General features: G+C 36.1%; 1 protein-coding gene and 1 long non-coding RNA gene across 2 annotated transcripts; one reads left to right on the top strand and one right to left on the bottom strand.

The window, feature by feature from the left end:
* Nucleotides 1-327: 327 nt before the first annotated feature.
* On the bottom strand, nt 328-2111 carry LOC128622209 (uncharacterized). Its single transcript, XR_008388365.1, has 4 exons — nt 1962-2111; nt 1689-1852; nt 486-597; nt 328-413 (listed from the first exon to the last, which is right to left on the bottom strand). It is a non-coding gene; the product is annotated as an uncharacterized LOC128622209 (long non-coding RNA).
* Nucleotides 2112-4080: 1969 nt separating this feature from the next.
* Nucleotides 4081-10309, top strand: ddias (DNA damage-induced apoptosis suppressor). The gene is made up of 4 exons (XM_053649551.1): nt 4081-4413; nt 5582-5743; nt 6285-6390; nt 8025-10309. Exons 1-4 carry the CDS (start codon nt 4298-4300, stop codon nt 9573-9575), a joined length of 1935 nt encoding a protein of 644 aa, XP_053505526.1. The 5' UTR covers nt 4081-4297; the 3' UTR covers nt 9576-10309.
* The last annotated feature ends 1736 nt before the right edge of the window (nt 10310-12045 follow it).

Here is a 12045-nt window from a genome sequence, read left to right as displayed (position 1 = left end):
CTGTTGTCTGGGAGTTTTTTGTGAGGTGAAAAGCTTTCTGTTGCATGCTCAAATTCTGCCTCCTGATCACGCTTCTGCCTTCCTGTGCTGCTGCTCTTGGTTTCGCTGAACAGCAACCTTTGTGCCAGGTCCTTCCAGTCCTTTGCTTTTTTTGCATGCATTTTAGTTCTTCCATTTTCCAGTAAGGGTGATGATGGCGCTGGATCTGATGGCCTGATATTTTCTGCACTTTGTCCTTGTGGTTCATGATGACCATTTTCACTGATTTCGGAAAGGTGAGCTCTTTTCTCTGGTAACTTAGGTTCTTTCACAGGCATACCATATGTTCCTTTAGTCAATTTAGACTCTTTTATATTCCCTGCATCCTTCACTGAAGTTGAATCAACAGGCATCAACTGTTTCATCTCATTTTGCTGAAAGTAGATTTTTTTTTTAGACCATAAGATGAAACAACAGTGCATTTGTACCCAAGCATTTACACTTACCATAGTAGAAGTGCTGTTAAAGCATCCCCTCTTCTGTAGTCCACGTTCAGAGGGCTGCGCGTGATGGAGACGGCTCGAACGTCTAGTTGTTGGTTTTTCATCCAAAGGCAATCTATGGGGGGGGGAAGTAATCAATCGGATAAACGAATAAAACACTGGGGGTTGGGATGCTATAGGAAAATAATCAACGGGGTGGTGTGAGGAAGCGGAGTTATTACCACCAGCCAGACGTACAGCACATCCCGAAGTGTTTTATTCCTCTTATGCCACAGCAATTTGTCAACAGTTACAATGTTTTCAATTATTACCAAATTACACATCATACTTTTTAAAATCTGTTTATAGTTCCCTTTAATGGAAGACCAAAGTGAAGATCAAAGTGCTGACACTGGAGACTCCTTCCATATAAATGATTACACTTTGTATATATAATTGAATGGGTTTATCCTAAACATCAATAACTTAAAAAACAAGTAGCCTGTAACCAATGTAGACTTGATTTTAATGTATCTGTCAGATTAAAGTACAGGAATTGAAAGCTCTATGGCTCTAACAAATAGCCAAAATATTATTGTACACTTTGAAAATGGTATTCATTATATATATATATATATATATATATATATATATATATATATATATATATATATATACAGTTGAGTTATTTTGAGGGGACAGCAAATTTACACTGTTATACAAGCTGTACACTCACTACTTTACATTGTAGCAAAGTGTCATTTCTTCAGTGTTGTCACATTAAAAGATATAATCAAATATTTACAAAAATGTTAGGGGTGTACTCACTTTTGTGAGATACTATATATATATATATATATATATATATATATATATATATATAGGTGTGTGTATATATATATATATATATATATATATATATATAAGTATTCATTAAACATATATATATATAGATATATAGATATATAAGTGTGTGTGTGTGTGTGTGTATATATATATATATATATATATATATATATATATATATATATGTGTGTGTGTGTGTGTGTGTGTGTGTGTGTGTGTACTGAGGGGGTCTGTGGAATTTATTTTACAGTTAATGTGGTGTCTGCCTACAAGAAGTGTGAGAACCATAGATTTAATGCATTCACATAAGTGATCGGAATAATCAGTTACAGATGGAAGCATTTTTAAAGTAAGATGCTGGACACTGGTGGTTTTTCTTACCCATTTTTCTTCGTTATAGGATGCTGTCCAAGGTAGAACGTCCTTGATGGGCAATTCATCACCCAAACTGTCCGTTAAAATGTTTAAAACAATTTCTTCAGCCAACAGTGTCTACGATTAGGAAATCCTGTTCTTAATCCCGTATTTTCATATGTTTACGAGATCTAAAAAAAAAAAAATAGTTAGCTAATCATCCTGTATCACAATCATTTTCATTTTTTAACGTTATGTACAAAGTTGTTAAGTTAACTAGGGCAGCTAAAGTGTTTTTACCATCATTTTACGCTTTCATCCCGATCTTAATATTTAGCTGGCGGCAATTCAAAAGCGTGTTTGTGTACAACTTAAACCGCTAGTTTTTATACAGAAGCCGCAAATAAAATAAAAACAAACAAACAAAAATGTCTTTAAAAGCCCGCGGTGTTTCACTGTGTTTGTCCGGATTGGTACGTACGCTCTGGATGAAAGGTTCCGGAATAAAGTCTCGTACAGTTTCAGGGCAAAAATCATAGAATCGTAAGAAAAACAACAACAACAACAACAACAACAACAACAACAACATAAAACATATGAATGAGTTTCATTAAAAAATATATTGAAAATATCACGGTTGTGACTGTATATAGTGCAATATTGCCATTAAAAGTCTAGGAAAACAGTGAGAATAAAACTGGTTCACTATTTTACTTTACATTCTGTACAATGCAAATGACAAATTTATCACAATAAGCAAAGTTAATTTACTTAAAGGCTTTTGTGTTTAGCTTTATCACACACAAACTCAATTATTGTTTTATTTATTCAACTTAAACAAAACAATTGTTTTCTCTTTTTTATATATATATAAATCTTTATTTATAAAGTCACAAAAAGTGTGTGGAGTAATTGTTATTCCCCCAACATTCATTTTCAAATGCATTTTATAGATTGCAGCATACAGTCAGCTCCACAGTTATTGGATCTACAGGTTGTTGATTGTTGTGAACATCTGTGTGAGATTGTTTTCTGCAGCTTGTCATCCCTGCTGGGGGGGGGTGTCGGGGGCAGTAGAAACCCTCATAGAATTTGTTGCGGTTATAATGGTTATAATGGGAATTGTATTGATTTTAATGAAAACTGTCATGTCCCTGTGCATTTCTACTGGTAATTTGTTTCCTTCTTTTGGTGCCGGCATGTCAAGTCTAGTGGCTAGCATTAAGAACCAATAATGGTAATGGTTTTAATGTTATTTGTGGTGGAAACCATTAGAATTTCTGTGATGGTTTCTAATGGTTTTTTTTAAGCAGGGATATCTTTTGCACAGCTTTTTAAACAGTGCAGATTCAGCCCTTCCCCCACCCTCCCTTTTGCCATTATAATAACCTCCACTCTTCTGGGAAGGCTTACCACTAATTTTGGCACGTGGCTGTGGGGATTTGTGCTCATTCAGCCACAAGAGCATTAGTGAGGTCAGGCAAGGAGGTGCGCAGTCAGCGTTGCAGTTCATCCCAGAGCTGTTCAGTGGGCTTGAGGTCAGGGATCAAGGGAGGTCACTCCGGTTTTTCCACTCCAAACTTTTCAAAGCATGTCTTAATGGACCTTGCTTTGTGCATAGGGGTATTATCATACTGGAACAGGTTTGGGCCTTTTAGTTCCAATGAAGAGGATCTTGATGCTACAGCATAAAAAGACATTCTATACAATCGTTTGCTTCCTTTTTTTGGCAACAGTTTGGGGAAGAACCACATATGGGTGTGATGGTCAGGTGGCCATATAGTGTACGTTTTGAATGCTTACTCTGTCTGATTATTATTTGTACATATTGTCTTTCTGTTCAATGTCTTTTGCTGCTGTAGCACCCAGATTTCACCTCAAGCACCAATAAAGTACATCTCTCTCTCTCTCTTTCTCTCTCTCTCTCTCTCTCTCTCTCTCTCAAAGTCAAAAGGTTGCTTTATTGGCATGACAAATATTAGCATTTGCATTGCCAAAGCTTGGGTACAGACAAATTAGAAAATTACTATATAACTAAAAAATAAGTAGAAACAAATGTACGTACATTCAACAAAACAGAAACACCTGAGCAGTCCCACAGGCTGAATGCCTCCATGCCACACCGCATTGATGCAGTAAATCGTGCAAAAGGGGCACTCAAGTATTGAGTGCATAAATTAACAAACTTTTCAGAAGGTCAACATTTCTGTATTATAAATTCTTTATTCTGAACTTTTGAGATACTGGATTTTTTTATTTCCTGAGCTGTAAGCTGTAACCATCAAGATTAAAACAAAAAAGGCTTCAAATATTTCACTTTATGTGTAACGAATCTAGAATATATGAAAATTCTACTTTTTGAATTAAATTACGGGTGGAATGAACTTTTCTACGATATTCTAGTTTTTTTTTAGATGCACCTGTATATCTCCTGCCCACAACTCACGCCACGTTCCACCCTCCAGTTCAGTAGGTGGCGCTAACGCACCTCCAGCGGCACTGCGCTACCACCAAAGACGAATCCTGCGTTATCTGTTGTTTCCTGTTTTCAATAGTCAGAGTTATTACAGTTTTATTCATAATTGTTTGTATATGAATCGCCATTTATATAGTAATGTTCCTTCTTCAGAGTATTTATGAACACTAAAAGAGTTCTCCTCAGTTGTACTGTAATCTCGCTGCAGGACACTCGCTTTGTGTATCCGTGCTGTAAATACTGTCTGTCCAGATTAACAGAGGAGTCTAATTTAAGGCAAGTGGTTCCCGTTGTATTACATAACTTACATACTTACATAACTTCTAAGAAAAAACTAACTGAAATCCAAATTACAAATTCATAACAGGGTGTTTATATAGATTTCTAATTCTTTTTATGAGCTTCTTTTTTCTAATTCTCTCTATAAACTGTGTGTATTTATTTCTGAAGTCATACAAATTGTGTTAGAGGAATTTTTTCTCAATTTACAAATGAGTTTTATAAATGGCAATATAGTCATTTTCCTTCGAAAGACTGATTTAAAAAGCATTACACACAATGATTCGTGTTTTTTCAGGTGGGGGGGCATTTCCTCTCAGGAAAAAAGTATTCTCATTATAACTTGTTTTTTATGTAATTTTCTTTCAAATGCGTGAGTGACAAAATTATTCATAGCCCTGCCAGTGGAGCCTCCTTCCATAAATATTAGATAAACATCTCCTCACTAAAAACTTCACCACATCAGTGATTATACACAGATTTTATCCATTTATATGGAGTGTCTGATATATTATGTGTGTGTATATGTATATATATATATATATATATATATATATATATATATATATATATATATATATACACATATATATATATATAATGTATTTATTTATATTGTCAGAGCTGTTGTTATAGAAAATTAATGAACACCTTCTGACCAGTCCGAATTGAGACAGTGATTAGGTTTACATGCACATCAATATTCCTAAATGTAATCAGAATTTGGCAATATTCTAATTAGTATGAGTCATGTAAACGCCACAATCCGATTGACCGATTCAGATTAAGACAATATTCTGATTCCCCAAATTCCAATTCCGACCCCTGGGATATGCCTGTTTTAATCGGAAATTTGTTGCATGTAAACGCCATATTCCAAAAATCCACTGAAAGGAGATATATACGCATTCTCAGTTCTCAAGGAATTATGGGTGCTAACAGATGCTTAGCTGTAGGGTCAATATTTAGGAATGGCAACTCGGGCATACTTGCATTAATCACGTGTACGGGAATATTCCGATGCCTGTGCACATATAAACATCATATTCGGAATATGGCTGCAACCCGAGTACAGACCGTAAACGGAATTTAATGTGCATGAAAACGTAGCAAATGACTCTATGGTGTGAATAAGAATAATGACTGTGTACTTATTCTCTTACAGAAGCCGGTGTCACAAGTGTGGCTTCATATGTGATACACAAAACGTGGACTACAGATTCAGGCTGTCACTAAAAGTGTCTCGAGATACAAGTCTGTTTGGAGTGACGGTTTTTGGAGGTTGTCTGAATCCTTTTTTTGGTATTACTGCTAGCGGTTTACAGAGGTACGCTTCTTAAATGTTCTTTTAAATTCCCATGATGTACAGTTGTGCTCATAAATGTACATACCCCTTGGAGAATCTGCAAAATGTTATTAGATAAAGATTTTATTCTTATTTTACAAGAATAAAATAAGATTAGAGGATCATTAAAATTGCATTTTGCATATTTCACATAACAGATGTTTACATATAGTCCACAAGACACAATACTAACTGAATTTACACAAATGAACCTGTTCAAAAGTTTACATACCCTTGATTCTTAATACCTTGTGTTGTTACCTGGATGTTTTTATGTTTTGTGATAGTCATTCATGAGTCCCTTGTTTATCCTGAGCAGTTAAACTGCCCACTGTTCTTCAGAAAAATCCTCCAGGTCCTGCAAATTCTTTGCTTTTCCAGCATCTTCTGCATAATTGACCCCTTTCCAACAGTGGCTATTAATTATTAACATTTTGCAGGTTGTGCAAATTTATGAGAACAACTGTTCATACTTCCCACTTGTATTTTCTTTCCCACTTTGCTTTATGTTTGGATTTTTCAGATTTGTAGAGTCAGAAAAGTTCGAAGGACCACAGAGTTTACAACAGCTACTAATCAAAGCCGTGGAGGATTGCTTTATTGGAAAATGTTTCGTTTTTGGATTTAAGGTATGTTTGTCTATTCTGTCTTTTCTTTACTCTCGTACTCTACTCTAAACGTAACACAGCCCTATTTACACCTTGTATGAATGGTTATGATCAGATAGCATTTCATCACAATTTTAAAAAAATCAGGTGTAAATGATGAGGATGTGATTGGATAGAGACACTCTGGCAGCTGTCTGTCTCGCACTTGGATCAGATTTTAGGAGGACAGATGTTCACATCAGGCTAGCATTGGAGAGAAAGTCTATGCTCATAGAATGTATAACAGAGAACTTGACAACAAAAGACCTTGAGTAACGTTTTTTTTTCGCTTCACAGTTTAAAAACTATGAGCATGGGTAAAGTCCCTGTTAGAAGAGGAGGTGTTAAACAATATAAATAAATTGAGTAAAACAAAAGTAAGGGTTCAGGTATGATAGCACTTTTAACACTTATTCAACAAATTAGTGTGGACAAATGCACCAGGGTTTGATTAAAATAGACTAAATATCTACTGCATATCTAAAACTGCTTTAATATTTTGTAGAGTATATTGTATTTACAGCCTGTTGAAATATAATCTCATTAATACAGAATATTGAAAATGGAAAATGTATCATTAGCAGGGGTAAACACAAGAGCGAGATCGGATCGTTAGTTGTCTATACACAGACCAAGTTCATTCAAGATGAAAATGAGACCTCAGTTTGGATTTGTTTTTTTCCATATAGTCGGGAAATCACAAGTCCGAATCATGTCAATGCCACACACATCTGTAGCTGGGAGTCAAGAGAGCAAAACTGTCCATGTTCTCTGTGTGGGAGGGATGACATACTCGGTGTCCCCTGTCAATCACAGCGACACTAGCCAATCACAGGCAGGGTTCCCACGGCTCATGGAATTTCTGGAATGTCATGGAAATTTAATAAAGTCTATTCCAGTCATGGAAAGTCATGGAAATTTGGGGATGAAGTAAGGAAATATCAGGGAATTGTGTTTGTAAAATTTTCAAATGTATTAGCTAAAATGTGAGATATATATATATATATATATATATATATATATATAATATAGATAGATAGATAGATAGATAGATAGATATAATCAGTCTTTTCTTTTTCTTTTTTTTTTTTACAGTGTGCTCATTTGCTGAATGTGACACGGTGTTATGGGTTAAACTGTACTTAAAATGGCTTCCGGTACCTTGTAAATGAATTGATTTTATTTCCATTAAAGAAATTAGGACCATTTTGTTTATGAGGTGTAAAGACTAGTCATGAGATAAGTATATGTTCTTTTTAAGCAATGAAAACTTTTTGCACTGAAAATGTCTGTTAATCAGGAAATCGAGCTTACAGATTTAATGGCTTAAAATAGTTAGTTTTTTTCTGCTCAGTATCCAGGCAATACATTATACCATTCTTCATACAGTAGGTCATGGCAATTCAAGATTTTGGTCAGGGAAAGTCAGGGAAAAGTCTAGGAATTGACTTGGAGTGGGAACCCTGCACAGGTGTCTGTGAACTCATGTATGCAGAACAGGGCAGATAGAACAGTGGAACAGTGGAAATTGTCAAGACCAAATTGGGGAGAAAATGGGAGGAGGGAACGAGATCTCAGTTTGACTTAGTCAATTCTTTTGTATTTCTGTCTCGCAGCTTTCTGGCCGTGATGCAGAGAGCTGTTTACTTGGCGAACACATTGCTGAATCAGTGCGGTTCGTGGCCTGTCAAGTCATTCCTCATGGAGCTTTTCTGGGCGTCACTGTTTTTGCATACTTGCAAAACCTTATGCAGGCAAATGCTCGCTCAGACGGTTCTGCAAAAGCTGGGTGTCAGAGGCAGCAGAACGATTCCCCGGTGAGCAGCTTTGACCACACTCTGCCCCTATGTCAGAACTCATGCTCCGAAAGCAGCAGTGACAGATCAGCACTCTCTCATCCATGGCATTCACTGTCAGACCTGGTTTTATGCTTCTCTCCAGAGGAAACAAGAGCATGCTCTTTAACAGAGGTTTCAGTGGATGATGAATCACAAGAGCCTTTGACCTTGCAGTGGTCAAGTGGTGTGCAAGGAGCCAAATCCTGTCCCTTCAAGCCTTCTGAATCAAAACATAGAGAGCATAACAGACTCTCTACCTCACACGAGTCTTCGCTTAATGCTTCATCTACGTCCCCTGTAAAAACCGCACCCTGTGATCATGAATCGAAAAGCATATCTTTTATTCATTGGGCTTCAAAAGACTGTCTTAGCCAATGTGATGCAGCTTTTCCTGAAAAGCCACTTTTCAATCACACCAGTTTTGCTTTAGAGGATGCACCTCTGTCAGTAACCTTAGGAGATTTTGTCAGCATAGAGCCGCAGATTGTTAAACGGAAAATACTGAGTTCCACCAGTAAAAGAGACCAAGCCACGCCTGAAAACAGTGTTCGGCTTGAAAATGATACAATTCCCAGGTATACCTCTGAGATCCAGTCACTGCACTCTTCCTTTGCTGTTCTCACACCATTGCGTGATGTTACTAATGATGAGAAGTCACAAAGAAAGAATAGAAAGCGAAAAACCTCCTCAGCATCTAAACATAGAACAAAACTATCACATGTCTCTAAGGAGTTGCTCTCCTGTGACATAAAGGATGTGGTCTCAAAAAGAAATGGAGGTATTAACGTGCAAAGTCATGCCAGAAAAGAGCAAGAAAATCAGTTGAGTGGATATGTGGATGCCTATAATTGTTCAGCAGACCTATTTCACCAAAGCAGCATGAACATTTTAGATGCGGTTGAGAGCGCCGTCTCTGACACTGATTCAAACACGCGAGACCGTCTTGCTGATATCAACATTTCTGAGCCTAATATTTCGAGTTTCCATTTTGCGCCTTCTCTGCAGTCAACTCCTATTGGGGATCCATCTATCCAGTGCGCGTATGGACTGCGGAGTAAACTCAGCAAAAAATGGTCAGGCATGCATTGGTCTAAGAAAAGAATTACTCGTACAAGCCATATCAGAGTTCTGCAAAACCATACTAATAACAGACAAGGGTTGCAGGTGGTAAAATCTGAATTTAATCATACTGATTCTGCTCTCGAAAAGTCTGAAAGTTCAGCAGGTGGCTATGAGCTGAAAGTGGATATGAAACACACGCCTGGAGACTCTGCTTTACCCACCGCCACTAATGACTACTCCAGAGACCTCTTTGATCCTTCGTTCTGAGCACTGATTAAGATTTTTTTGTTCTGAAATCTAATCAATGCTTCTTTGTGTTTGTACGAAATGACCGAATATTATTGAAGAGAGTTTGAGAATTGTAAGGAAATACATTTCAGAGGTTTGTTGTTTCCCTAGTAATTGAGTTTGTAACAAAGTTATGAATGCTGTATGTCTTGTTCATTTGTAAAAGAAAATATTATTTTTGGGGCGTAACATGGCTCTGCTGCTTTGTTGCCACTTTGTTAACTAAATATTGTTATACATTCGGTGTTTAGTGAAAATATATTCAGGAAAAGTGATATGATATGTTGGTAATAAGAAAGTACATTTAATTTTTATTAGATGACCAGATTTCTGAGTCATTTGAATTTTGGCAAAGGACCTCTGATGATTTGTAGTTTATTTGGAGAGAATATCAACTTGACAGAAGCAAAACCTGATTCATTGGTTATTATGCAGCTAAGATTAATCACTTGTGTTAAAAATCATGTAGTATTGTAGTACAGGCCTTGCTAACATAATACATACATATACATACATACATACATATATATACATACATATATATATAAAAATTATATTTAAAATAAAGTATATATACAATGTATGAATTTCACCAGACATTGCCCATGGACTACTTTTTTGTAATGAACATTTATTTGGTTTAATGTATAAATGTACAAGATTGATGCATGATTTTGATAATAAACATACATTTCCATACTATGGAAGTTATTTTAAATCAGGTTTAAGAGTCTGTTTCATTTTCTTCAGCATTTTCTTCTGCTGGCATCATGGTCAAGTGCTGCTAAAAACATTGGAAAGTATCACTCATGGTATATTCCAAGTCCCAGCATGCAGGCTACAAGCTTGATGCAATGCAGCACATGATGTCCTCGCAAAACAAAACAGGATGAGTCATTTTAAATGCACCTTACAATTACTGATTGTTGAACTATTTTGAAACATAAGTGGCACATTTAAATAAAATTATTCATAGAGCTTGGTGAATGGGAGAGTCCAGTTCAATTTATATGAATATATCCTAAGACAATGACTCAACAGGCCAAAAATGTTAGAAGCAGGGATTTGAAAGATGTAGATTGCATCGTGGGTGAGGTTCAGTGGTGGATGTGCTCTTTTGAACACCTTATTAATATATCCTCATAGACTTTTTTACAGTAAAAATATGGGTGCCACTACTGGGAGGCACAAACCTGGTAATCCTTCTGTCTTCCAAAAGGACAATTGTATGAAAATCTTTTTGCCTGTCGCTTTACATGAACTCACTGAGAATGCCATGAGATAAGCTATGACCAAGCAAAGACCAAAAACTAAGGAAATATTCTGCTTAGTGAAATCTCTGATGCCTTGCTATGGAGAAGAATCACTTCTGTTGTCTTAGAAATGACACCATTACAAATGAAGTGACCCTAATATTAAGGCTTCTCCAGGAGAAAAGGAAAGATCGCTCCCTGAGTAATGGTACGCAATTATGTTACAGTATGTAACTCCTTGCATTGGGATCCAGCACACAAAAATAATTAGTGATAGGGTGTTGCTGATTGCTGTTACCACCCCATTATTATAGTAGATTATTTTCTTTTAACATCAGGTCCCAATTTTTCCCAAAGATTGTCGCATTCTTTGTTTTTATTAGGAATTAAAAGGAAGCATTTATATTTATTACAATTAAAGCGATTTACCTTTTCAACCACTAGACAGAGACAAATTAACAAATCTAATAAATATCTGAAAGAGAATAACATGGTACTACAGTACCAAGGTACTAAACCAAGAAAAAAAAACAAAGAACAACCCAAACCCCTCCCATGCCAATTAGACTATATAACAATTAGAATATAGAAGAAGAGGACAGGAAAAAAAGCAAAATAATAATAATAAAAAAGTACAAGATATACAATAGCCATCTACTGGTAAGTTTTTCACAGGTTCCTCTAAGAAAACTTAGAGGAAGTGAGTATCTTATTTTTTCCTATATAAAAATGTCATGGTTTTCCAAAGACTCCAAAATTCCCAAAGAAGCAACAGACGGTTCTGGCTATTAAAGATGTAAAGACCAGAGTGTCTTCATAAATCCAACGGCACCCCCAAAAAATTGCTGTATTTAGGCAGACATCAGTTTTATTTTTCAAAATTGCAGACATGAGGTAGTCACACCAAAATCTATGTAGCATTGGACAGAAGAAAAACATGTGACTTAAATTACAAGGGTAATAATGACATCTGTCACAAGTGTCACTAATTCTGTGATAGAAACTGGCTAGCCAAGCTTTCGAAAAATAACTGTACTATACTTTAAATTATATAAGACAGGCACATATTGAGCTTGTATGTATCCAGTCTATTGCACACTCGCACCATAATTTTGCAAACACCATTCCCAATTCATCCTCCCATGCTGTTTTAGTTCTTCCATGTATGGGATTATCTAGAGGGAAAAGTTGATTAT

Source organism: Ictalurus furcatus, chromosome 18 (genome assembly GCF_023375685.1).
Source record: "Ictalurus furcatus strain D&B chromosome 18, Billie_1.0, whole genome shotgun sequence".
Classification (NCBI taxonomy): domain Eukaryota; kingdom Metazoa; phylum Chordata; class Actinopteri; order Siluriformes; family Ictaluridae; genus Ictalurus; species Ictalurus furcatus.
The sequence above is the reverse complement of the archived record's forward strand: the minus strand, read 5'-3'. Positions and strand labels throughout refer to the sequence as shown.